Source organism: Aulonocara sp. 'chitande type north' Nkhata Bay, linkage group LG6 (genome assembly GCF_057382095.1).
Source record: "Aulonocara sp. 'chitande type north' Nkhata Bay isolate Kocher_YH1m ecotype deep benthic linkage group LG6, A_spYH_male_GT1.1, whole genome shotgun sequence".
In the NCBI taxonomy this organism is placed as follows: Eukaryota; Metazoa; Chordata; class Actinopteri; order Cichliformes; family Cichlidae; genus Aulonocara; species Aulonocara sp. 'chitande type north' Nkhata Bay.
In genome coordinates this window covers 28,724,255-28,752,187 of record NC_141349.1, presented here as the reverse complement: position 1 = coordinate 28,752,187, position 27,933 = coordinate 28,724,255, and the positions used below count along the sequence as shown (strand labels likewise).

At 40.2% G+C, this 27,933-nt stretch overlaps 2 protein-coding genes across 4 annotated transcripts in view; one reads left to right on the top strand and one right to left on the bottom strand.

Moving 5' to 3' along the window:
* Positions 1 to 15,057, top strand: part of tnrc6c2 (trinucleotide repeat containing adaptor 6C2) — a 54,419-nt gene extending 39,362 nt beyond the window's left edge. For all 3 annotated transcript variants that reach the window (XM_086296148.1, XM_086296147.1, XM_086296149.1), the window contains 10 exons: positions 421 to 540; positions 783 to 866; positions 1,505 to 1,784; positions 2,136 to 2,300; positions 3,253 to 3,441; positions 3,980 to 4,129; positions 4,968 to 5,183; positions 6,614 to 6,687; positions 6,971 to 7,110; positions 7,701 to 15,057. In XM_086296148.1, the coding sequence (XP_086152274.1) occupies positions 421 to 540; positions 783 to 866; positions 1,505 to 1,784; positions 2,136 to 2,300; positions 3,253 to 3,441; positions 3,980 to 4,129; positions 4,968 to 5,183; positions 6,614 to 6,687; positions 6,971 to 7,110; positions 7,701 to 8,049 (1,767 nt within the window). In that variant the 3' untranslated portion in view covers positions 8,050 to 15,057. The remainder of the gene's footprint in view (positions 1 to 420; positions 541 to 782; positions 867 to 1,504; positions 1,785 to 2,135; positions 2,301 to 3,252; positions 3,442 to 3,979; positions 4,130 to 4,967; positions 5,184 to 6,613; positions 6,688 to 6,970; positions 7,111 to 7,700) is intronic.
* A 1,644-nt stretch (positions 15,058 to 16,701) lies between these two features.
* Positions 16,702 to 22,267, bottom strand: LOC147328028 (uncharacterized). Its single transcript, XM_086296150.1, has 4 exons — positions 22,035 to 22,267; positions 20,958 to 21,311; positions 19,167 to 19,294; positions 16,702 to 18,796 (listed from the first exon to the last, which is right to left on the bottom strand). Exons 1-4 carry the CDS (start codon positions 22,093 to 22,095, stop codon positions 18,611 to 18,613), a joined length of 729 nt encoding a protein of 242 aa, XP_086152276.1. The 5' UTR covers positions 22,096 to 22,267; the 3' UTR covers positions 16,702 to 18,610.
* Between the last annotated feature and the right edge of the window lie 5,666 nt (positions 22,268 to 27,933).

Here is a 27,933-nt window from a genome sequence, read left to right as displayed (position 1 = left end):
AACAATCGCTTAAAGCTTGAAGATTTTGTGATATGGCCGAGGAACATGATTCTTTTCTTCCCCCACGTGTATATTTTGTATATTTTGGGCTTTTTAACTCATTTTAATTCTGTTGAATATGTCGTCTTTGTCCTCTTAAAATCTCCACAGCGTAGATCGCTTTTTACCTTTTTTTTAAAATCACACTTAAAAACTCATGTGCAGTTTCAGTGATGTGGTTGACATACTGTGGCCATAACTCTTGAAATTGCAAGATTGCCTCCCAGACCTTTCACCTCCCTTCTTTTCTATCCTGCACAAATGCAGCGGTGGCTAGTTTCATCTTGCCAGAAGGTGCTTTTATGTACAGTTATTGTGATGTGCAGTGACTAACTTGTCATCTCTCTTTTGTTCCACCTCCATTTTTTCTATTCGCTTCAGGTCCAAGCACAGCTCTTGCAGTTTGCAGCAAAAAACATTGGTCTGAACCCTGCACTTTTAACTTCACCAATAAACCCTCAACAAATGACCCTGTTGTACCAACTTCAGCAACTGCAAATGGTGAGGTGCCATCGCTCTTTGCATTGCATTTGCAGCGCAGCTTTAACCTTTACAGCTTGTGCGAGAGAATATGTCTTCTGGACCTTTATTTTCATTTTTGATTTGACTTTTTAATTAGATTTTACTTCCTATGAATATGTCATTTTTAAAAATGACGATATCTAACAATGCATGAGAAAGGGAGTGTAGATTTTTTTATTGTTTACATCAACGTATTTCTTTATTTGTCTTCATCGATTCAGGCGTACCAGCGTTTACAAATCCAGCACCAGATGATGCAGGCGCAGCGCAATGTTTCCGGCCCTATTAGACAACAAGAGCAGCAAGTGAGTCAATAAATGTGTCATTACAAATAAAGTATGACCGTGAAGGTCTTTTAAAATTTCATGTGTGTGACTACATGTGGGCCATGAGTCATCGTACTGTGACCCAACTTCATTTATTCCTTTTTTTTTTTCTTTTTTTTTTCACTTATTTTTTGTCACATCATTACAACAGCGAAAAGAATATGCTTTGTAACAACAGGAGTTGCTGAAACGTTTAGATAACACAGGAACTTGTTACTTCCCATTATCTGACAACTTCTCCATTTTGCAAAAGGCGATAGTTTGTTCTCCTTTTTGTAAAAGAAATTATGTTTTGTTAAAAATAACCCACAAGATCCATAAGATATAGGTAAATCTTATCTATCTAACATTTTCTGTTTAAGCTTATCTTTGCAAACCACCCCTGCTTGTTCTTTTTGTTTGTTTTTGCTTGCGTATCTTTATCTATAACATTGAAACATTTTATTTTCCTCTTGCTTTTCCTTTCTATTCTCCACTGTCTCGACTTCCTCTTTGTTTTTCTTTTGTTTCATTATTTCCATCCATAATTTGATTAATGTTGTTGCTCTCCTGGCCTATATTTCCCAGTGCTTTCTTTTGAAATACATAATTATGACAGTCCTCCTTTTCTCTCCCAGGTTGCACGTACAATCACCAACATGCAGCAGCAGATCCAGCAGCACCAGCGTCAGCTGTACCAAGCGCTGCTGATGAAGCAGCAACAACTTCCCTCTCATTCCTCTTCTTCTTCCTCCTCCACTGGTCTGCATCCCCCCGGTGGCCCCGCCGGAGGCCCCGGCTCTGGCAAATCAACCCTGGACCCCTTCACAGGCACTCACCAGGCTCCGAGCCTTGCCGATACACTGCACACCAAAGAGCCGCCGTCGTCGCCCAGCGCCTACAGCACCTACCCTCTCTGTGAGTCTGCTCTAGCAACAACACGGGGCTGAAAGAACTACACTATGGTCACTTTGTTTAAAACTCAAATTTTCCCATGACACAGAAATAAAAGAAGAACCCTCATTGTGTATTACAGCCTGTGTAGCACCTGATTTTGTGTCATGTGAAGTAAAAATAAATCAGCAACTCTTTAAAAAAAAAAAAAAAAAAAAAAAAAAATCGTGCAATTGCTAAAATGCTTGCATCTTTTGTCTTATAGTTGTATGTGCAACACAATGTATCAAACAGTGTATCGTTGTGTTGTGTGTTTGAAATATTTGTTTTTATTTGTGCAAATATTAACAAAAGATTCCTGTGTTTTGTGTTCAGCTGGACTGAATCCAAACATGAATGTAAACTGCATGGAGGTTGGGGGTCTGTCCCTTAAGGAGCCCCCTCAGCCCCAATCCCGCCTGTCCCAGTGGACACACTCCAACTCCATGGACAACCTCTCTGGCAACTCTTCAAATCTGGAGAACAACCTCAATAAGCACGGTACTTTGCACAATAACACAGACAAGCATGCTCACATAATGTAGAGGCTTTGAGAAAATTGTTAGATGAAACCAGCCTGACATTTAATGTTAAGTTGTTCTTTTGCATAAATACTTTCCAACGCCTTTTTAAAAATAATCTTGAGATTTTTGTGCAGACATGCTTCACTTGTTGAGGAGTGATTATAAGGCACTATTGCAAACGCCACACCTCCTAACACACTTAGGACTCGTTGACTTGTTTCCCAATGAGTAACTCAACAACTGACAGTAGCTTTTTGCCACTTGTATCATGCAAGACTTTCGACTGTGCGTTTGTTTTTTTCCGCACGTTCTGTTTGCAAGCTCATTAAGAATCCCTGAGTCTGAGGTGTCATAGTTCCACCCAATAACAATGACAGGTGTTGCAGTCACATCCTTGAATATAATTGTGACATTTCTGTGATTTTCGAGAAGACAAATGCAGTCTTATATTTGTGTCAGTTTGAAACCACTGAAGTACACAAAGCACTCAGTAATGATGTCAGTTACTTTCCATAAAAACAATTTCTGTAATGTTTTGAGAAACTAGTTAACTGACGCAGATTTGTCAACTACTGCATTACTTTCATTTTAGCATTTAAGATTTCGTCAGGTTCTGCATTTCATACACATGATCTGTTTTCCAGCTTATACGTAGATAACAATCTGTGGACTGCAAACAGTTATTCTTAGCTCATAGTTTCATCTTTTTTCTCCCACTATGGAAATGTTTATTGAAGATCTTAATCTTACGTCTACTGAAGCTCAATAGGAGCATCAGTAGACTTAAAAATAGACTTAATGTAGACACCATTTTTAGGGTGGTGTTAAATGTGCATTTATAATATTAATACTTGCAAAAATGTGTATATTTTCCTACTAAGTTGGACTAGGTTCAGGTGACTTTCTTACTTTTTCCTTGTGTGTTTCAGGTGCCATATCTGCTGCCTCTACCCTGGTCCCTCCTGGGAAGCCTCCTCAGCTGGAGGACTCATACAGCCCTTACAATCTAATCTCCAGCTCTGAGTCTCCCACCAGCCCCCTCGTGCCCCCTGACTGGGGCCAGGGCAAGAGTCCCAGTGAAAAGATCTCCAATGGGACCAACATTAACTGGCCCCCAGGTGAGAATGAGATGCAGAGGTATAAAGGTGTAGAACAGACAGGTGTTTTTCTTTAAATTGTGTGAAAAAGTCTCTGAATCTTTGGATACAAAGGCATTTATGAACATGTCGGGTGTTTATCTAGAACGCAGTACAATCTCACTGGACTAATAAAATACAAACAGTACTTTTCTTATGTCGTAATTGCTTAATTGCATCAATTAAGGCTGCTGCTAAGGAAGCAGCTATTCAGTCTACAAAATTCAGAGGAAGATTTAAATACGAAGCATAGCATTAGATCAGGTTGGTTCACCACAATACCATTTTACACATTTACATGGCAGCTCTTATATAAAGTAGGCTAAACAGTATTACTGCTAAACTTAGCCTGTCCAGAGTGGACCTCTATCTGCAAGCCCTCTTGCAATTCATCTCACGCACCCCAGTTGCTGCAGTTGCAGTGCACCAAGTATAATTCAGCGTAACACCTCGCTTCACACCTTTGTGTACATCTAACCTTGAAGTTTTAGCAGTCCTTTATTGTGTGCGTGTGTTTTAGAGTTCTGCCCAGGGGTGCCATGGAAAGGCCTTCAGAACATCGACCCCGAGAATGACCCCAATATGACCCCTGGCAGCGTCCCCAGCGGTCCCACCATCAACACCAACATCCACGACGTCAACCGTTACCTGCTGCGAGACAGGAATGGAGGTATGACAACAGACAAGGGCCCAAATATCAGTACGACCGATAGCCCCACCGAAAAGTCGCGCTTTGTAAAGTTAGATGAATATACGTTAGTAACCACTTCCACAAGCCTATCCATGCTACCATATCTGCTTCACCACAGACCCCCACCATCATGCTGCACAGCATATATGAAATTAACCTTTTTGGGGGTTTGTGTCTGCTCACCACACTGTTCTCTACAACCATATAGCCACAGCTTCTCCACTTCAGAATGGCTCTTTGCCTCCAATCAGCAGCGACTGGCCCGTCAGTGGCTACTCTAGATCTTTCAGACTGTCGTCCTGTGATGGGGATGCCTCAGGTACACATCCCACGTATTCCCACTCATGTGTGGACCTGCTGACCTTTCCTTGCCCAAATGGAGAAATTCTCCTTATCTTCAACCTTACTTAACCTCTGAACTTTATTTATACATGTCCTTACCTCAGTCACACCTAAAAACCTGTTCCTTCAGCGCCTTAAACATCCTTTACCAAAACTCTTTGACCAAACCCACAAAAAAAAACAAGCCTCACCTAACTGGTCGTGACATTGGTACACACCCTATGTGTTCATGAATCTTAAAAAAGGATATTTGAAGTTTTTATTTGTAGACATTTTTGCAAAGTATGGTGTAATTGAAGACAGGTGGGTTTGTGGCTTGTTTTGCTGTTCATTTCCACATTTTGAAGCTACTATAAAGAAGTTCCAGATGATCCAGTTGAACGGTCATATTACATATAAAAAAAATAAATACATTAAAAAACATTTTTTAACAGTATCCTCTTTCTCTTTCTCTGTTTCTGCTCTCCATGTACAGGTAAACTGTCTGACATGAAATCCACTTGGTCCCCAGGGCCCATCTCTCAGAGCCAAGCTTCTCTGTCCCACGAGCTTTGGAAAGTCCCACAGGGGCCACGCAGCACCACAGCCCCATCACGGCCTCCGCCAGGCCTCACTAACACCAAGCCCTCCTCTACCTGGGGAGGCAATTCGCTGGGTCTGTCTCAAGGCTGGAGTGGCTCATACTCCTCTGGTGAGCACTCAATTTCTTTTTATCAGAAATAGTGATGTGAAACTATCTGATACGTCATCACTGAGTTTTTATTGAAAATAAGCATACTATTGGAAAAAGAGAAAAAAAACACCAGTATTGACAGTTTAGTGTGTGATTCAGGCACTTCAGGTGTGTGATTACTCCACTTTACATTTTTCTTCAGTTCTTGTTTTTATTTTGTGTCGTTCTGTTTTGAATTGACTTTAGTTTCAATGAGTTTCCTGAGTGAGATTTCTCATTTCAGTATCTATTGTGTCTAGTTTTAGTTTAGTTTTTATTCGGTGTTAGTTTTAGTTTTGTTTTTACTACACGAGGAAGAGTCAGATTGTGTGATTTAGAAAGTTTATAACGATATGATGTTTCTTTTCAAGCTATACAAACACAGTCATGTAGACAGTCTCAATAACCAGATTCCCCAAAGCCTGCTCAGACTGGTTGCGTTTATAAATTTGATTATAGTAACATAAAGTAAAGACATTATTCCTTTTTTATTTTTTAATGACACACTTTACAAGTAATTTTCTTATTTTCTTTTTTTTCTGAAGTCTCATTTATATTTATTTCAGGTGGCTAAAATGGTTTTTAATGCCCAGTTTTAGTTTTCAATTTCATTTCAGCTTTAGTTAATGATCATCATGTGGGTTAAACTGCTTTTTTAAAGAACAGTGTATCATCATCATAACTGCAATATTGGCTATTTACTTCATGAACAAATAAATATCAGGTTGCTTCTAACAATTTCTTTGAAATTGCTGAGCTTAAGCTGCGTACAGTGCCTGTAATTTACAGAGGACAAATCAGGACATTTGAGCAGATTGCCGTGACCACGAATACAGGCGAATACATCTCTATGATGTATTACACGCAAGCCACAGACATGGTTGCCTATGCATAGGTGTGGTGTTCACAGCTGCGACTTAGCACAACCCAACTCTTGGTATTGTAAAGGTTGCCTGAACACACCCTGCCAAACTGACATCTTGAGGTTTACCAGCTTTCGCGTGACCTCGTTTTGACATGACAGATCTATACTTTATGCAGCAAAGAGGAAATAAATTTAGTGTGTGGAATAGATAGCAACTGGTGTCATGTTTTCCTTAGTAGTTGAGCTCTTAGACTTCAAGGCCCAGAGTCTCAGGGCTCTGGAAAAAGTCTCATAATATCAGAGAGTGTTGTATGTTGAATACAGCTATTTTTCTCTTTCTGTTAGAAGGGCACTGTCACATTGATACACACTCACTTTATCTTTCTTTAGAAAGAAGCCATCTAGGCTTCTTGCAATGCGTGCCTGTGCCTGACCAAGATTCAGTTTTGACATTGAGTCAAATAACTTGTAATGAAAGTATTTCTGCAAATCATTATTCCAAGAAAACTCTTAATTTTTAACTCTGTCTGCATCCGTGTTACAGAGGGAACCACATGGAGTACAGACAGCTCCAACAGAACCAGCAGCTGGCTGGTGCTGAGGAATCTCACCCCACAAGTGCGTATGCTTTTCTTTTTTTCTTTTTTTTTCTTTCCTTTTCTTTTTTTTTTTGCTAGTTTTTCACTGATACCTTGGGCCATTATAAGGAATTCGAGTTTAGTCCGCTCAAATTTGAATCTGCAGTTGTAGATTTCTGCTGGTGTAACCTTTTATATAGTTGCAATGACAAAAGAAACAAAGCAAAAGGAATAAAAACAGAAGGTAGACTGTGTTTGAGATAAAATGGTAAGATAGTTGTGACTGCAACTTTGGTGTGCTAATGTCTTGTTCTTTGCTGCAGATTGATGGTTCAACTCTGCGGACCCTGTGTATGCAGCACGGCCCCTTGATCACATTCCATCTCAACCTGACCCAGGGGAATGCTGTGGTGCGCTACAGCTCCAAGGACGAGGCTGCCAAGGCCCAGAAGTCCCTGCACATGTAAGCGTTAGCACAAGTCTTTTACATCAGCAAAAGTGGACTTAAAAACGGGGGAAAAGGGCACTTTTTACTGAGGCAATATAACAGTGAAAAAAAAGACAAATGCTTGGGGAAAACACAGTGTTCCTGATTTCTTTAGTATCTTTTCTCATGAATAGAACAGTTCAACATTCTCAATAATTCCAAGCAATGTTATTTTTGTGTCTGGGACAGTCACATGGGGGTGGGGAGTCACACCGTGGTCAGATGTATTGCAAAATTACAGAGATTGTTGTGATAATTAGTTCATCATGGGAAAAGAGCAGTGTGGAGACACGTGTTTAGGCTGCACGCTCACGTTGTTATTTCTGTGAGTCTCATGAGAGTTCCCTGATTCGGTTTAGCTAATAGTTTGTTGCCATGGAAACAAAATACAAGCCTTGTGACCCACTTTTCATTATCAGCAGCATTAAATGTGGTTACAGTGTAATGTTGGCATTAAGCACAAAAACAATTGAATAACATTAAAAGCAATCATCTGTCATGTCTGGTTTGCTCCTGATCGTAAAAACCATTCATAATTTTTTTTTCTTCTTCTTCTGTGCGTTAAGGTGCGTGCTCGGAAATACCACAATCCTGGCGGAGTTTGCTGGCGAGGAGGAAGTGAACCGCTTTTTTGCACAAGGCCAGTCGCTGGGGGCAAACACCACGAGCTGGCAGGCCAACCCGGGAACCAATCAAAACCGAATGGGCGGGGCAGCGCAGTCCCACTCAATTGGCCAGTGGAGCAGCAGCACCGGCGGAGGCAAGGCCAGCGGAGGCGACCTGCTGTGGGGCGGTGTGCCTCAGTACTCCAGCCTGTGGGGTCCGCCCAGTGGAGAGGATGCACGCGTGATTGGGAGCCCCACCCCTATTAACACCCTGCTGCCTGGAGATCTGCTGAGTGGGGAGTCCATGTAGGATGATGCCACAACACACTAACCAACCAACCAACTAACTCACCGCCACCATGTCATGTAAGCCATTGGTGGAGGGTGGGGTGGATTAAGAAAAGAAAAAAAAAAAAAAATCAATGTGAACAGGAGCAAAACCCAAGCAAATCATGTGGTGATAATCAGTATCAATTTGAACTGTTTGAACTGTGAATTGTAAATCAGAAGGTTGGGGTCATTACCACAGACTGCAGACCCCAGTCCTTTTGTTTTACTTTGGTCCCTTTCTCATTTGGTTTGCCGTTTTTTGTTTTGTTTTTGAGGGAAAACAGCCCTTTTTGTCCTCTTGGTATTTTTTAAAATGCATTATATTAAAAAAAAAAAAAAAAACTGAAGTGAGACACAACACAAAGAAACCTTTTAACTGTTTTATTAGTTTTTCCATAAGTATTCATGGCATTCTGTGGGAGGATTTCTTTTTAGGAGAAGCAATCAAAGCTGCCATCTGAGACTTTCCTTTTCCCTCCTAAAAACAAATAAAAAAAATCATCCCAAAATAAGACTTACAACAACCATTCCCAGCATATCCATGGCCAATGATGTTGTTCAAAGACCTTTACTAGTTATGTTAATGTTTGTTTCTCAGCACTAATATTAGCCTTAAGTGCTCTCTGGCCCAGGTCCTTCCCAAGCCGTCTTTGTTTTTTGTTCTTTTTTTTGTTTTGTAACTGAAGAAAAAGCTGAAATCTTGCACAGTTTCACCTCTGAGCCAGCGAGCGGTACAGGACACAACTGGTGACTGACTTTGTCGCCGGGCAGTAAGAAGGCCTGGCCACGCCACGTGACTGGCACTACCAATCATCTACGTATTATTTTAATTTGTCTTAAAGGGATTGACACAGTTGTTTTTTTGTTGTTTTTGTTTTGTTTCTTTGGTAGGCCTAAATCCAAGCAAAAGTTTTGACACCCATCACAACGAATAAGCTGAGAGAAGATTATTTGTCAGCCTTGCTGCGTTTGTCCATTTCCTTATGAATATGTATGTCCGGTGGCACCTAATCATTGACCTCTGTGAGCCCGGATCCTTCTGGTCACCTTTAAAATCGGAACCCAGTTGCTTTCTGGTGCTTTGTCGAATTTTCTAATGACAGATTTGTTATGAAGCCCAGCGGCCTTTATGGTCGGCCAATTTTCGGAGGAAAAAAACCTCAATTCTACTTTCAAGTGACAGTTACATTGTGCAATATACACCATAGACCTTTCTTCCGTCCACAGTCGATGTCCACCGGAGCTGGTTTGTCTAATATTTTTGTTTTCTTGTTTGTCTTTTATGTTTTGAATGTTGCTGATTTCAGCAAAAAGACTTTGGAACTTCAAAAAAAAAACAAAAAAAACCCACCTTACCCCCATTTTTCAAAACTTGGATTCCCTCCAGACCACCAGTCCCCTTGAAACTGTTGGGAAAATTCTGCAAAGAGGAAGAAGCAGCTGTTGAACTGTGTATGCAGCAAATTGTACTAAAAAGTGACACTGGGGTACACAACAATGCACACTTCCTCTCTGCGTGCCACAGCCACACCCAACAGAGACTGAAACCACAGCGGGATTGGATGGTTCTGGGCATCTGGCACAATACCAAATAAGAGGGGTTTCTCCTAATGCAGTAGACCTACGAGTGTTCCTTGCGTTTGGTACTGTACAAACAGAAGAGACTAAGATTTTTTTTTTGAGTTCTAAGGGTTTTATCATAGCACTTATGAAGAGCAAATCGCTTCAACTGCAATCCAATAAATCAAAAAGGAGCAGCAAAAACGATGAAAACAACACAAAAAAAGTACTGCTCTTTTATGTACTGTATCTATTCCATGGAAACGTGTCTGGCGTTGTTCCTCTGGTAGCAGGCTGAAGGGAAACAAAACTGAACTGTACCATTGGACTTTTGGGGGGAAAAAACTTCACTCTTGGTTTTTTCCCCTTCTTTGAACTATATCAACGTGATTATCACTGTTACTCCAAAAATTGTTATCCTTGCTCTCTTTGGAGGCTCTAGACTTTGCAGTGTCAGTGGTCTCTGACACCCGCTGGACAGCCAATCCGGTCAGTCGGTGGTTGAGTCAGAGTGGGGTGAGGTGGGGGAGTGTCCACTGAGTGCCTCTTTGCTGTGGTCCTCTGGATGTCGAGCGGCAGCCCCACAGCGCAGCACTTCCTCCTGGGCTCCACTTGACCGTCTCTCAGTCTGGCGTGAAAAACAGATCCTCCGGGACTGGCCAATCACGGCTCTCTGCCGCACACACGGCATCTCCAACAGGGGCCCACTACCACTCGACCCTGCTGTCATCCTGCCCTCTCCCCCACCTCCCATCTCTCAGTTCTTTGACACAAAGATCACTTTAGCTGGAAGATGTAATAGTCATATTTCTGGAATTTTTGCCAGTGTACTTTGTATTTTTTGGAAAAGATCATTTGACTTTTTTTTTTTTTTTCCTGTGTGTTATATTGTTATTTTTATCTACATGCAGTGGTCTACAAAGTACTGGCTGCTGAACTAGCCCTTCACTGTTCATATGCAGAAACACTTTGGTCAGAGGTGCCTCTGTATGTTCATCCTGTGTATTGAATGCAAAATGAGGATCAATACTACAGACCGTTAATGATTGTCTATTTGTTTTTAACTGATCATGCTTTCTTCGTTTGACAGTATTCTGTAGTACTTCCAGGTAGTATCTTGAGATGTGTAAGAAAAAAAAAAAGGTGTCTCAGACGGGGGATGTGGGTGTTTGCCGCTCCAAGCTGCTCCACCTGCCCGCAGGCTGTCCCCCCTTGCCCTTTGCCTAGCTGCTATGCTATGACCTCCTCTCCTCCTCCACCACAAGAAGACCCAGTAGCCCTCCCCTGACCAAGCACCTACAGGCCCTCATATCTGTTTCTATGCAAAAAGACGAGAGGCTGGGGCCCTTTACAGCACGCCAAAGCTGTCTTGGGAATGAGCACTCCTCCCAGAGCTTGGCATATCCTAACAATTGTCCCCCACGCGCTCCTGTCAGCACTTCAAACTGGCCGCAGTTTCTGTAAAGTCAGGCTCAGCCACCAGAACACTGTCATGTATCTAAAAGTTAGAACACTTTATCAAAAGGTCGGCCTTTCTCTCTGAGCTGAAGACGCTTCTGTCCAGCTTGATCTCAGGGTAGGGGAGTTGATGATACAAAGTATGAGATGCAGCTCTCCGTATCTGTCCTTTCTACTGTGAGAGCAAAGTCTAAAACTTCGAAGGCCATCTGCACGCAGCAGGACGTACAGACCTCATGCCTCGAAACTGAATCCTTATTGTTGGGGGGAAGAGGCTCGCATTGAATCCTCTTCCCAAAAAGATGGCCTCTTGTTATTGTTTGGGGAGACATTATTGCATGTAAAAAGATGCCAATGTATTGTGCCAATATAAATTTGCTGTGTCATACTGTATATTTATAGAGAGCACTTCTGTTCCCTGTTTGGAGGAGCTTTGATGACCTTTGCAGAGGGTGTAGGGGGGGACAGGAGGGATCAAACAAAAGGGCGGCAGCATCACACCCTGAAGCGACTGAGATTTTTTTTTATGCTTTTGTGGGGAATGCCCCAAGCTAAGGAGAAAATCTTTACTCAGTTGGGGGTTCCGGTTTGCTACAGTGCACAGTTGATGATGGGTAATCCCGGGTACATATTTTTTTAAAACCAAAAATGAAATTGCATTTTAACGTCATTTTTATGAAGTTTGACATAAAAATCTTAAAAATGCTAAAAAATCTAAATGGAAAAAAAAAGATCTATAATATGTTAAAAGCTCTGCACTTCTAGCTGAAACGTCTCTGGTCATCAGCCTCTGCTACCAACATCTAAAGGAGCAGAGCGGTGGCTGGGGTGCCTTTTTTTTTGTGGATGCTGTATTTATCTCGTTTTACGTTTGTGCCCTGCTCAAAGCAGGCCCACTGAACTGTACATTTCCACAGACCCAGGTGGCTTGGGCCCACTGTATCAGCCTCACTCTCTGATTCTGCATCAGCAGGAGCAGAGAGGCACATTTCAAGAGGTACAAAGTCTTAAAAATGAAACAAAAAAACAAAAAAAAAAGCTTAAAAAATATATATTAAAAAAAAAAAATAAGAAAACGGGAAAAGGCTACCTTTCAGGACTTTCAGTCCTGCAGCACACAAGCAAAAATCACTATTGCCTGTTTCTGTAACTGCCTTGATCCAAGCTCAGACAGACCCAATAGCCGAGGACCTCCCAGCATCCTGTACTAACTGGAGAACCCTGACAGTGAAGGGGGTTTCCCATGCTGCACCAGCATCGAGAGGCTCTCCTCTCTACAGCTCTGTTCTAGATAGCAGTATATGTATACACTACATATAAATATATATATCTATATATATATATACTGTGAGTACGGTGTGTGGTATCACCTCTTCAGACTTCTTGGATCGTAACCTCTGAAACTTTCATTTTAGTTTGAAAGGTCTTGGTTTAACACAGCTGAAAATGAGCAATATGTATTTTCCCCGCAAATAAGTGAGACAAAGGAAAGAATTTGGGTCGGGTATAAACTGATACTTGACTGATCGAAAGCAAAGTCTTTCTTGTACGGAGTCAGATATGCACGTTCTGGTTTTGATGACATATTACAGTACTATGAAGTGTTTGTACTGTATATGTGTGTTATTTGTTTGTTAATTAGGCTGCCTAAAAGCCCAACCTGAATCACCTGGTTTAATGCATATTTTACCCAGTTGATTAAAAAAAAGAAATCACAAACATATCAAAACAAAACAAAACATTGAACAGAAATACTTGAATCATTGAACGCCAATAACATAATGTGAAGTCAGTAATTATTATTTTTTTGTTCTTTCCATCTGACAGGTACACTTAGGGGCTTTTAGAGAACACCAGATGTGTATTGCATTAAGTTACAAATACAAAATCTTTGAAAAAAACAAAGTCATCTTAGATGTGTGCTTGAAAGTCAGATGTTTGTATGAATGTGTGCTCAAGAAACTGTGTACAGGGCACGTGGCCTGCTGTTATGTTCCACTCAGTACGTTATATTTTGTGTCTGTTTATATCTTCTTTTTTTCGTTGTTGTTATTGTTGATGATCTGTCAAAAACTATTCTGATAGACGTTGTTATCTTCTAACGTTGCACTGAGTGTCTTCTACCCCTCACTCAGCTAATCGTAGTTAAACGAGTCTAAGTACGGAGGGGCGATGGTGACAATTCATGTGTACATGTTTACTCAAGGACTTTGTTTTTCCATTCTGTAAAAAGTTTATCTACCTTATAGTGGCTTTTATTGTGGAATAATCCAATACAAGGATTATCTTGAGTATTGCACCATTTTGTTCCAATTATATAAAAAAGGAAATAGGAAAAAAAAATTAAAAAAGAAAAATGTGCAAAAAAAAAAATGATAAAAGGAAAAAAAAAGAGTAACAAAAAACAAAACAAAACAAAGAACTGTGGCCATAGATAGCTGTAGAAGGACTAGTAATCCCGATTTTAACTTCATGGAGAGACGGAAAGGGATAAAGTGTGGGAGGTGAGTTTGTTATAAGACTCATTTCAGAGGTGCCTATCTTTTCTTTTTTTATTTTGCAAAAGCCACCTGTCGTTTACAAAGCATTTCATTTATCGGAGTTCAAGGAAACAGGAATGTTTTTTGGTTTCGTTTTTTGTTTTTAAGGACAAATTTCATCTTCCATCAAATATGGACATGAAAATCTTGCAAAATGAAGATTTATGCTACTTTCAGAACTCTGGGATTGATCAGTGTTGTCATATTTCAATTTTTAATTTCTCTTTTAGTATCGATGGACTATCTCTGTATGTGTTACATGGTGATTTTATGTTTTCTGTAATACTGCAACGCAGTTTACTCACTATCTTGCACACTCATTAAAAAAAAAAAAAAAGATGTGGATTTTGTCTCAGGAAGGCCAGGGTTCCAGATACCAACTCCATCATTTCTAGGTTTGATGTTCGTGTGAAAATAAGCAACTGAGAACTATTAAACTCCAAGAAAGCACTGAAGTTTATGAGTTTAACAGAATATAGAGAGTACCATTGTTTCTTTAAAACAACAAAAAATGTTCGTAGCAAGTCACATATTTACCAAATAAGACTAAGAATCAACTTTGAGAAAAGTGGAGCGCTTTACATGTGAAATTTGAAGTAGAAATTGCTTTACATTTAAACGCGATCAGTGGTTTGATTGTCATTATGACAGTGACAGGAAAATGCATTTGTATGTTTTGACTTTGAGTTTCCATCCTGTAGTTCAGGAGCACGTGCAAGACACTCTTTGTTTGTTTGTTTTAAAATCATCTCTCCTGCCTGTTAACATGTCAGTTCCTGTGACAGGTATTCAATAGCTGAGAGATTTCTTAACATGTAACAGATGGTTTTCAGAGGCATGTTGAAGAGGAGGAATAAAGCTGGTTTTTAATGGATCATGATCTATGCACAAGTGGGAGGGAGGAGTCCAAACCCTGCTGCTGTACTGCGGCGTTTGTCGACTCAGACTCTGGGGTTCAGGGTTTGATGGAGGGTTTTCATTTTTTTGTGTGTGTTTTTTGCTGAAATTTCTTCCACTCCCATCCCACCCATTGTCATCTAATGTTTTAGCAAAATTTTACATTGCGTCGTCATGCTGTGTAATCCTTAACCAATGAGCGCTTATCCTTCTGCTAAAGCACTGTGGGTTGTACTGAGGAAAAAACAAAAAGAAGCCCGTTACTTTTAAGGCTGTCTGTTTTTTTTAAGGGGAGGACGGCGGGTGGGTTGTGGGAGTGGGGGTACTTTGCCTTTGCCTTTCTCTTTACTTTGAAGAAAAAAAAAAGTGAAATTGTCTGTAACTGAAATACAAAGTTGTGGCTTTTAATGTTGTTCTTTTTTTTTCTCCTCATAGAATGTGATTGTTAAAGACATGCACCGAAGAAAAAAAAAATGTTTCCATGGAACTTCTTTCGGACTATATTAATAAACTGCAAATTTTCTTGTCTGTTATTTTGTATCTTGTCCTGTTTTTTTTTTTTTTTTTTTTTTTTTTTTTTTTTCTTTGTTTGATTGTATGTTTTTTTTAATAGTAGAAGGGAAAAAAAGCTTTTTGGGGGGCAACTAAAATCAAACTTTTAAAGCTGTTTTTAGCATATTTTACTTGTGATTCCATACGTGCAGATTTTAAGGTCTGGTGAACATTTTTATAATGCTCCAAAGTAACAGCCAAGAGCTATGTTGAAGGTACAATGTGTAAAATCTCAGCACCTTTCGATTGCAGCCAACTGAATTCTGGTTTCTTACCCCTTCCAATTTAATTGCATAATCCTAGTTACAGTGGCTGCTGTAGGGAAAAACACACTGTGGTAGTTTTGGTAGTTTATCTGTTGTAAATGCAGGCTGTTAGTCGGCTGTTTACCTCAGCTGGCAATGCCAGGTGAAATGCGTGAAAACTAATACAAGTCGCAGAAGCTCACTTCTGCTTTTGATGGTATCCTGAACGTTTGTTAGTAAGCGCTGCTGTTGGCTGATATTAGTGAAACTTTCTTTGAAGTGGATCTAACATTGGACATTCCATTCAGTTCAGTTAAATTCAATTTTATTTATGTAGCACCAATAACAATAACTTAAAACCAGCTGTTTTAAGTTATTGTCTAGCCCACTTGTCAGCTGTCCAGAGGTGGAAGGGTGGCATGTCTCAAAGTAAGTAATAATAATGTTTAGGCATCTTTTGATGTGTTACAGCTCTGATGATGAGGATGAAAATAAGCATGTACAATTCTTAAATGATCATACATAGTTTGAAGGCAGTTTAATTCCCCCCCCCCCCCCCCCCCCCCCCCAAAGAAACAAAAAAAAACTTATAAGGTGTACAATAGGTCTGTAAGTGGTCGATCTCTTGCTAGATACATAAAACAAGATCAGGCAAAACGTGTCCGTCTCAGCTGCTGTATTTAAAATAGCAGGACAACATAGCAGCTTCCACAGACCGGCGCTCTTTCCTGTGTATTTTAAATGGATTCTTTTTTTTTAGTTTATGAGCACATCAATTTGTTGTAGCACATAATCACACACTAATCATTGTATAGTTATGAGTACATTTTTTTTCTATTACATAATCTCAAAAATTACTGTATCTTTAAGATTTTGTTTAATTATTTTTATTTTATTATTATTATGTATTTATTTATTTTACCAATAATCTTAAAACTGCAGAGTTGGCTGTAGCTTACGAGGTAGAGCAGGTCATCTACTAATTGGAGCTTTGGTGGTTGTCTGTTCGCTCTCTGATACATTCATTGGAGTATGGATGTCTGAAAATGTTAGAACTTAGGTGCAGACAAAACATACTTGTATGAATAAGTGAATGAGGCTGTTGTTGTTTAAGGCACTATACAAGAACCAGCCCGTCTTTGCCTTGCATTATAAAACACTTTGAGATAACTGTTGTTGTGGTTTGACACCATATAAATAAACTTGAATTGAATATTCTTTTCTTAGTTAATAATTTGGTTCAGTTCTTGACTGAAAGTCAAAGTGATGTAAAATCCTTCAGAACATTTAATTTATGTACGACTTCACGGAGTGTGATGGGTTAGACAGACTCACCTCCCAGAGATGAGCGTTGTACATGAAGTGAAACTTAGACCAAAATAACTCATTGTAACTGGAAACAAACACATTCTGGGCACTACAGCCTCACTTCACTTCTCCTGATCTGAGGAAACCACTGACTGTGTCTTTATAGGGCTGTCTGTACACACACAGTTAGTTTAGCTGGTGCCAGTAGCTAAAGCCAGTAAACCTACAATTAAATGACACTCACTAACTGATGACTGCTACGTAACTTAATAGCACCATACAGAGACAAATGTTCATAGCAATGTATTTTTTAAGTGATAAAACAAAAGAAAAAAGCCCACCGCCACCTGATTTAGCCCAACTGCTATTAAAAAAAGAAATCAGGCTTTGGAGTCTCAGAACAAATGTATGATCAAAGGAATAAACAACATTTAAACCTGCAACATAGTAAAAAAAAAAACTGAGACTGCATTTGCTTTAAAATGACTTTAATGCAAACTGCAACACAATGCTCACACAAACAAATCTGGGATAGTAAGTGAAACAGTGGTAGCTACAGTAAACCACAGCAAATAAACACATTTAGAAAACAGTACGATGCAGCATGTAAAAAAAATGACATATTAACACATGACACAATTGGTGAGAAGTGAGTATTCACCGACCTTGTCCCAACGACGGTAAAATTTCTGATTCGTGTTAGAATTTCCTTTCATCGCAAGTGTCCTCAATCCTATAAACAGTACAGTTGTGTAGATGAAGTTGCAAAACAATCAAAATCAGCACAACTGCCAAAAATTGAGCCACAACAGTTTCTCATTGTTAACAGGTAATTTGCCATGACTGTTTGCATGAACTATATTTATTATATTTAACTATATTGATGACAACACTAACGGTCATGACGGTTTCAAATTAATAAAAGCAAAAATGGCTTATTGTTAGGCAATGATGCTAGTTTTGAATGTTATGCAACTGCTCGGTTTATAAAGCTGGGAAACCTGCGGTCAACTGAGACTGAAGAAATCAGTTGGATGAGTGATGAAACATTTCTCCCATTTCTCCCTGCAACAAGTACAGATTTCTATCTTTTTTTCAGAGCTAGCTGAAATATAATTTTGTGCTGTTCATTTTGCTTTAGGATAAACTGCTTAGTTTTCTGTGTTGTGGTGATGTTTGCAGCCCTCTGTGCTGGACTGGTGCAGGGCTAGGTGTGGTGTTCATTTTAGATGAAACCCCGCCAGATTCAATTCACGTCTGATTATTTTCCATTAACATTTTCTTACTGGTTTCCTTCAAAATGTTACATTGTATTATTGCATGGTTACATTGTAATGCTGGTTCTCTGAGTGAAGAGACTCACTCACATTCCATATGTAGCCGCTTACTTCCACCTATACTGGCTAGTGTACTTACTCAAAGAACCAGTGTTACAATGTAACCATGCATTCTTCATTCCTTCTTCCTGTTATATAACCCAAATGTTCAGTTTAACGTGTAAAAAGGTGACTGAATGTACTACAAGATAAGTTCAGTATATCTTTGTGTTGTCTGTCTTCACAAAACCTAAAAACCTCAGTTAGAGATAACGAGTATTGCAACACTGATTATCTACTTCCTTTGTCAACTCAGGCTTTCTGCTAAGTTGAGTCACCGCACACCAGAACGAAGCCCTTTGACAGATTATTTGGCTCTTTGTCTGCTAAAACAGATCAACTTACCACTATCTACTCCAATCTGAGACAACTGCTAAGTAACTGGAAAGGATATGTATACTGGGATATGTAACGGAGTGCAGAATAAAATTCAGTAATGTACAGAGCATTTAATCACTATGATCACAGCAAAAGCAGCCAAAGTTATTTTATAATAAGGTTAAAAAAAATGTCAGAATGCAAGCTGTCTAGCAATATGCAGGAGATTTAAAAGATATAAGAATTCTGCACACTAACTGGAGTTTAGTGTTTTTGGACACTCTAGTTTATGATGTTGATGAGAGCACCTCTTGAAATTCATAGGGGTTCCCCAGGTGAAGTTTACTTTGTTGGGAAGCTTCTGTTATTTCCCTCTGATGGGCAGGTGCTTGTGTTTGACTGGGAGGTGTTGCCCTACCCATTTCCTCGTAGACATCGGCTTCATGTGACTTCATACTCTGAGATCCTTTGCACTGACAGTCATTGTGAAAGGAGGAGAAAAAAGACAGAATTAACATACACTCACGATTTCCTGTGTTGAAATCAAAATGCATCATTTTCTCTCAATGCAGCATCCTCTGCGGAAATTTAAGAAGAAGTGACTGTAATACCATTTTATTAGCGCTCAAATAACCTGAAATAAACTAGAAGAGGAGGGGGTTTAACTCAAAGGTGCCAACTGGCTGCACAAAGTTTTGAAACCAGTGGGGGTTTCTGTGGTTAGCTGCAGAGGATCTTGATGGCAACAAACAGGCAGTGTAGGTGGAAATACTTGTGACACATTTCCACCTCTTGCCTCGTGTATATATGTATATTCAAAGTGGCACATAAAAAGCTACTCACTTTAGAAATCACCACAAATCCAGTGAAGAGCAGAAGGAGAAAAACCACAGCTGATGACAAAGCGTACACCAGAAAGGAGTAACTGGAGCCACCAAACTGAGCACCTGTAGGCACAAGGTCAAAGCATCCTACGAGGAACCAGACAGAGACGTTCAGAACCTCTGACCCTGTGCTAACATCATACTTATTGCACAGTTGGCACAATTCTTGATTGATACTCCAAATCTCAAAACGACACAAACTCCTTCACAAACATTTGACTTGTGAATACGTTACAGATGATTTCTCATTCATTATTGCCATCTGCAAAAATGTAATAACATTAAGAAAAATGGCGAGTGCATCTTTGAACAATTATTGAATGTTTATTTCTTTACAATCCAAAAGGTCTATTGCATTATTTATAATTAGGTTAACTCTCACACATCACTGATACAAAAATCCCTGACTACTGTATACTATTCGAGACAATGAGTCATACATCCCCATTTATATCAGCAGTGTCACCAGACGTATTTGTACAGTTACTTATTTAAGCTGTCTCTCACATACAACACTGGCTCATTTGATGTCATTTACAGACTTTGTTTCGTCAGTTGTCCACATGCCCACAGACTAACTTGTAAAAAGGCAAACGGTGCTGTTGTAATACAGGGGTTATGTTTTAGAGCCTTTAAGTGCTCCGTAGCACCTGATCTAATCAATTAAAAGTTATCCAGGACCCTCTGGGAACTAAAAAGAGGAGAAAGACTGCCTGTTTAGAGTCATCCCTCCCAAGCCAAGCCTTCCTCCATGTTTGGGGAGGCAGGGGAGCATGGCTGAACCCCAGGCACACATCTCTGTCACCTCCATGTCCGCTGACCTCTGTCCTCAGCTCCATCTCCAGAGGGAAAGGCAAACAACGTGAAGTAACAGACAGGGGTACCAACAGTAAGGATTTTTCCTAAACTTTTAAAAAGCTAGGTTCACACTTTAATTCATCTTTTGATATTGTTGCTGTGTGTATGAATCTGGCACCGTGTGTTAATGAGCAAATTTATATTTAATTTCAAATTCTTACGCAAAAAGTTGATAAAAAACTGCATCTATGAAAAGAGAAGAAACTTGGGCAACTCAAATATTAAAATCAGACCTGAACTTTCAAGATGTTTGAGACACCGTCTTATGCTTTGTACTCCAAGAGACGGGTACTATAACTCAAACTGGCCAAAAAGAAAGTCGATGCTGGTTGTGTGTAGACCAGTCAGAGTGCCCCTGTCGACTGCTGAAATCACTAAAGCATCATTACTGGACACAATGGAAGAAGGTGACCTGGTCTGTTGAATCACGTTTTCATTTACATCACATGGCACTAGGATGAAGTATTAGAAGAAAGCAACATGACAGAGACGATGTGATGCTTTGGGCAATGTTCTGCTGGGAAACCTCGGGTCTTGGCATCCATGAGGATGTTACTTTGACACATGCCACCTGCCTAAGCGGTTTTGCAGACCATGTACAGCTTTTCATGGACATGGACATATTCCCTGGTGGCTATGGCTTCTTTCAAAAGGATAAAGTGCCGTTGCCACAAAGCAAAAACGGTTTAGGAAAGGCTTGATGAGCACAACAACGAAGCTGACGAGTCGACTTGATTTGATGTGCTAGACAAACAAGTCCAATTCCCAATACAACAGCACCACATACTTACTTTGGAAAAGAGTAGAGAGATTTTTGCCTTTATACTCAACAGTTCTGGAAATAAACAAAAAAAACCCCTCTAGTTTGAATAAAAAACAAAATTGCACTCACCAGCACCAACAAGGAGGAAGAATTCCATCTTTCCACGTATGCGGTCATCTGCAGAGGAAAGATTTTCCACGACAAACTCGCAGTAGTAGCGATCTGTGTCGCTGGCGTTCAGCTGAGAGATGGTGATATTCACAGAATGAAGGCTCGGGTCTCCCCTGACGCGAATGCGGCTTTTGTCAGCAGAATTTTTAACTGTAAAGTCTTCCTTGGTGTACTTGAACAGCACTTCTTCTTCAACCAGCCAGGATCGTTTGAGTGAGACTCCCAGGGGCGCTGGGTACTTCTGTTCAATCTCACAGGGAAGAACAACGGATTCACCCTCATACTGCTTCAAGAAGTGAATCTCACTGCAAACTTGATGAAAATTTTAAAAAAGGAAAAAAAAAGAAAGGCATCACAAACAGAGAAGAACCACACGTGATTTATTTTTAGCCCGAATATATTTGTAATTTATCTCTGTCTCCTCTCGCTTTTTTATTACTCGTCTGACCAAAGCTAGCTGGGTTCTTAGGCCCTCAGATAGGGTCCTTCTTGTGATTCTACATACAGGGACGAAACTTCACTCCAGAACTTTAGAACAACTTACCACTCACGCTTTGCACCCGTGACTGTGTGGCCTCTTTTGAAAAGTAGCTTAAAACTTTTGTTCAATAGAAATTTGGGTTGTGGTTGTGGTTTGTGAACTTTTGCACAGTTTGTGTGTGTTCATTTCGCTTTCCTGGGTGATTTTTACTGATACCTATGCAAAACACTTTGTAACTGTTCCTCATCTTGAAAAGGACTATATAAATTAACTCTCTGTTTACTTAAAAGCGCATTTTCAAAAAAGTTGGGCTTGTGTAATACCATACAATGGTATACATTCAGTACATACATATAAATAAACAGTAAACAGCAGTGAAAAGTGTATATTCTAACATCATATTATAACAAATGTAAGAGATTATCCATCAGGACTTTTAAAAAGTGGCTTAGCCCAGAAATTATTCAGTGACTTTTCGGTTCAGCCTCACAGAAAAAAGCAAACGATCAAACTGCCAGCCTGAGCTGTGCAAAAAAAAAAAAAAAAAAACTTACCAAAACCAGTCTGTGTGATGACAAAAGCCCACGAGTAAGCCAGGTACTGAATCCCAGACATCTGGTCCACTACCACAAAGCAGTAAATAAGATCTGGAGAGAATTATGAGATTATAGATGGCAGGACTTCAAAACTAGATTAATTGAAAATGAAACTATGTGAAACTTCATTAGCCCCACCTTCAAACCTCAAGACACAAACAAAAGGAAGTAAAAACTAACCAAGCGGTTAGTGGAATAGTTCTCCCGGCTTTCTGAGTGTAAAACACAAGTCAAAAAAAAGAAAGAAGAGGAAATTCTTTGGACAGTGGCTGCTTTTTCATCCACTTTCAGTCCAGTACAGATCATTTTCATTGACCACTAATTCTTCTTTTTTAATTTGCTTATTTGTTTGTTAGCAACTCTGACCTACACTATATTGCAGAGTCTTCTCTCAGCTTTCCAATTCATTGTATTCATGTGTTCCAGTTACTCCGAAGGCCACAGGTGTATAAAATGAAGCACCTAGGCATGCAGACTGCTTCTACAAACATTTGTGAAACAATGGGTCACTCTCAGGAACTCGGTGAATTCCAGCTTGGAACAGAATTATAACAAAATGGAAGTGATTGGGAACGACAGCACTGCAGCTATGAACAGTTGTAAAGCCACAGAGTGGGGTAAACGGATCCGAGGCAGAAGTTGCCAACTTTCTGCAGAGTCAGTTGCTACTGGGGCTTGTTTTTCACGAGCTGAGCTCAGCCATAACAAGAGTACTTACAGAGAGCAACCCCTGCACCAAAGGGCAAGCTTTCTCCATGTCCTTTCATGTGATATGTTATACTCGCAGGCCTTGCAATCTTACAAGGCCTTGTTTAATGTTGTGAAATTTGATGACTGATAATATAATGTTTTGACTAATTTTCATTTTTGGTGTAACAACCAAAACTGAATTAGCTCGAGCTTGTACTAATAGCTACCGTCGCACAAAATTTGACAAAGATTTTATTCAAACAGTAGATCGCACACTCTTATAACAGAACCAGCCTCAGCTGTCGACTGGTCTGATAAACCTCATTGTGTGGGACCCCAGCAGCTGTTATAAAGTGGGGTGTTTACTAAAGCACAATGGAAAAAATAAAAAATAAAAATGAGGAAGACATGGGTGCAGTGAGACGAGAGGAGGGGAGAAGACGTTGTTTCCTGTTGTTGCAGCAGCAGAGACGGCCTCAGATACAAACTGAGGTTGTTGCTTCTCCACGTGTGGGCTGACTTGACCACAATTTGAAACTGAGGCCCTTAATATTTCTTAAATATGTGTTATTAGAAGGTAGGACTGTTATCATATATTTAGCAAGAGATTGCCAAACTGTCTCGCACGTCTATTTTTAATCAACTGAAAAGCTTACATCAGACAATATCACAAAATACCCACAACTCTATTGCATTACAAATATAAAACCATGCACAATGTTTGAAAGTTCATGCTTTATTAGAATAGAATAGAATTCAACTTTATTGTCATTGCACATGTCACAGGTACAAGGCAACAAAATGCCTTGTTTGTAGCCAAACCCACAGAAATGCGGCAACACCAATAAGTCCATGATGTCTTCCTGACAGTCCAAAAAGACTCGTATAGATTGAAATTCTTTGTTTTTACATTCATCAGAGCCTAGCGTGCCCAAATATCAAAGAGAAATTAAAAATACATGCCATGGAAGAGTTCGGGTCTAAGGAGGTTGAAGAAATAGACTCATGCCACCCACAGAAGATAAAAATCAATTGAAAAGAATTGGAATATTGGAATATTTCAATTCCAAAATGAATGTTATACATTTGTCTATGAGCCTGGGAGTAGGGATGGGAATCTACAAGAATTGGTTCTTCTAGATTAGGCTAGGGATTTGTGTTTCAGGAGCGGGACCTCGCCTCCAAACACACCCCTTCCGGGTCATATATATATATCACCCACCCAGTTCTACAAGCTGTTTGTTCTCATGTTCAGGCTCCACCTTCCATCCCCTCTGCCAGGCCTGGGAGCTGCTGCCAGTCCCCATTGAGGCCTTCCCCAAACCCCAGCTCAATTCTTGATTAAGCCATTCGCCTTTATCTCTTAAAAAAAACGCTGCCCGCCTAAAATGAAGACGTGAGCCCAGCTAGTGAGTTGGTTTGTATTGATAAACGGTAATTTTGAGACAATGCGTTTCAGCTATTTTACAGTAACATGAAAGTAATGTAACGAGTAATGGAAATTAATTACTTTCTCCTGGGAGTAATTAAGTAAATTTTTTGAGTAATTATTGTAATTCTGTGTAACTGTATATATACAGGGAGTGCAGAATTATTGGGCAAATGAGTATTTTGTCCACTTCATCCTCTTCATGCATGTTGTCTTACTCCAAGCTGTATAGGCTTGAAAGCTGCCACTTGCCACCAGTTTGGCCATATTTCAGAGCTGCAACATCACTAGAGTGCCCAAAAGCACAAGGTGTGCAATACTCAGAGACATGGCCAAGGTAAGAAAGGCTGAAAGACGACCACCACTGAACAAGACACACAAGCTGAAACGTCAAGACTGGGCCAAGAAATATCTCAAGACTGGTTTTTCTAAGGTTTTATGGACTGATGAAATGAGAGTGAGTCTTGATGGGCCAGATGGATGGGCCCGTGGCTGGATTGGTAAAGGGCAGAGAGCTCCAGTCTGACTCAGACGCCAGCAAGGTGGAGGTGGAGTACTGGTTTGGGCTGGTATCATCAAAGATTAGCTTGTGGGGCCTTTTCGGGTTGAGGATGGAGTCAAGCTCAACTCCCAGTCCTACTGCCAGTTTCTGGAAGACACCTTCTTCAAGCAGTGGTACAGGAAGAAGTCTGCATCCTTCAAGAAAAACATGATTTTCATGCAGGACAATGCTCCATCACACGCGTCCAAGTACTCCACAGCGTGGCTGGCAAGAAAGGGTATAAAAGAAGAAAAACTAATGACATGGCCACCTTGTTCACCTGATCTGAACCCCATTGAGAACCTGTGGTCCATCATCAAATGTGAGATTTACAAGGAGGGAAAACAGTACACCTCTCTGAACAGTGTCTGGGAGGCTGTGGTTGATGGTGAACAGATCAAAACACTGACAGAATCCATGGATGGCAGGCTTTTGAGTGTCCTTGCAAAGAAAGGTGGCTATATTGGTCGCTGATTTGTTTTTTTGTTTTTGAATGTCAGAAATGTATATTTGTGAATGTGGAGATGTTATATTGGTGTCACTGGTAAAAATAAATAATTGAAATGGGTATATATTTGTTTTTTGTTAAGTTGCCTAATAATTATGCACAGTAATAGTCACCTGCACACACAGATATCCCCCTAAAATAGCTAAAACTAAAAACAAACTAAAAACTACTTCCAAAAACATTCAGCTTTGATATTAATGAGTTTTTTGGGTTCATTGAGAACATGGTTGTTGTTCAATAATAAAATTATTCCTCAAAAATACAACTTGCCTAATAATTCTGCACTCCCTGTATGTATGTTTGGGCTCGCTAAAGTTGTTTGAGTTCATCCAAGCTGGTGAGAGACGGTGTCGGGGTTTCACAGGAGTTCTTCGACGAGGATTTCTTTGCTATTTAGAGGACTCCACTTCCTTTAACTTGAGAGGGGCTCGGTTTTGGGTTGGGACATTTCTCTTTGATCACCTGCTGGTAAATCGAGGGTTCAGGATGTTACTCTGCACGGTGGTGAGCTTCACGCTTACAGTCATCGAGAGAGGAAGGGTGGAGGAAAATCAAAAATCAGTGAAGGGTACAAACAGAGTTAACACACGCTCTTGATTTCCTGTGTTAAAATCAAAGTTTGTCAAATTTTCTCAAGACCACATCCTCAACCGAAACTCTTCAGAAAAGCTTAACCTGAGTCTGACCTGACCCTGAAAAAAAAGACTGCATTTTATCACTAATATGAATGTAATAAACAAGCAAGAAGAGGAGGGTTTCAAAATATGCCTCACTGAACTTTAAGAAAACATGCTGATAACTGCATGCACATGAAACCTGTGTGGTTTTTGTGGTGAGCTGCCGAGCAGGCATGACCGTAACAAGCAGCTACTTATTACACTTCCACTGTGCACGTGCGTTCTTATGTATATTCAAAGCAGCACATTGTAATCAGAAAGCCACTTTTTGCATACATCACCAAAAATCTAATGAGGAAAAGGAGAAGGAGAACTCCCACAGCTGATGACAAAGTGCACAGCAGAGAGGAGAAACTGGAACAACTATGCGACGCAAGGCCAGAACATCCTGCAAGATTCAGTTTCTCGGACACTGTGCTGCTGTCAGTTGCTTCAGCTCAATTTTAATAGTTAGTTAACCTAGTAAAAAAAATTTCAAATCCTACAAAACATTTCATTTATGAATGACAGATGATTTCTCATTCATTTGCGAACATTTCATCACATCAAGACAAATCATGAGTAACAGTTAATGGCTGCATATACTGTCATGACCTAAAAAATATTGTAGTTATTAGTTATTATAGACTATTCCATCACTTCTTTAACCCTTACTTGGCATCGCTGCTACTACTCCTCACTATCAGATACCATTCCCCATCTCCCAATTTATATCACCAGTCACTGCTGCTATCTCATTAAACTTACTCAGACATAAAATCTAAAAACATACGTAAAACTTGAATTTTATCTCTTTTTAATGTGTCTTAGTTTGATCGTGTTATTAGTTGACTGCACAGCCAAATAAGGTGAAATGGGAACATGATGCATAGCATGTGCTTCAGAGCCTCAGAGCACCGAGTCCAATCAATGAAAAGTCATCCAGTGATATTGATAGTGTTCGGAAAAGCTAGAAACTGTGGTGTGACCCACCTCGTACAGACATGCACAATGCTAGTCTCTCTAGGTTGGTACTGCTATCGGGTTGACTGTGCAGGATCAGCTGGCAGCATCATTGTTACCTGTGAATCTCTCCTGGTGTGCCCTAACTAATCAGAAGGATTGGCCATAGAGACAGAAACAGAAACAGACTTCATCCTCCAAGCAACATCCTCTGGGGCGATCGTGGCTCAAGAGTTGGCAGTTCGTCTTGTAATCGGAAGGTTGCCGGTTCGAGCCCCGGCTCCGACAGTCTCGGTCGTTGTGTCCTTGGGCAAGACAGAGGGCCCGGTGGTGCCAGTGCCCAGCAGCCTCGCCTCTGTCAGTGCGCCCCAGCTACAATGTAGCTTGCCATCACCAGTGTGTGAATGTATGGGTGGATTACTGAATGTGTAAAGCGCTTTGGGGTCCTTAGGGACTAAGTAAAGCGCTATACAAGTACAGGCCATGCCATTACCATTTACTCTGTTAGGCCCTACACCCACTGCCCTACATAGTGGACCCTGCACGGATAATAAGCAGAAGGGGAGCAAGAAGTGGCTGATATTAAAAAATAAAAAACATAACAGCAGAGTGCAAGATGCTAGGATGCAGGCATAGATGGAACGTCAAAACCAAGTGGCCAACAGTTATCTGCTGGATTGTTTCAGGGACAGCTTGCACGTAGCAGAGGGCTGCCGTGGTCAAGAAATGACCGCAATCACTCTTCAGCTTCACTAAACATTTAAACTAAAAGAAGAAATCAAATTGTTGTATTACTAGCCTGAGCTGCAAACAAAGTTAGTGCACGGGTAAAGCAAGTAATCAATCCTGGATATCTTTTACACCACCACAAAGCACTGATTAAGCTCTGGAGGAAATCCACTGATCTAAACTATCACAGTATAAATAGTAAATGCATCAGGACTCAGAAGTTAAACCAAGGGAAAATTAATTTGCCTTGTATTCAAACCTAAAGATGCAAATAAGAGGAAGCATGCACTAACATTACAAGCTAAGCTCTTTAAACATTAAAAAGTTACTAAAACCTAGAA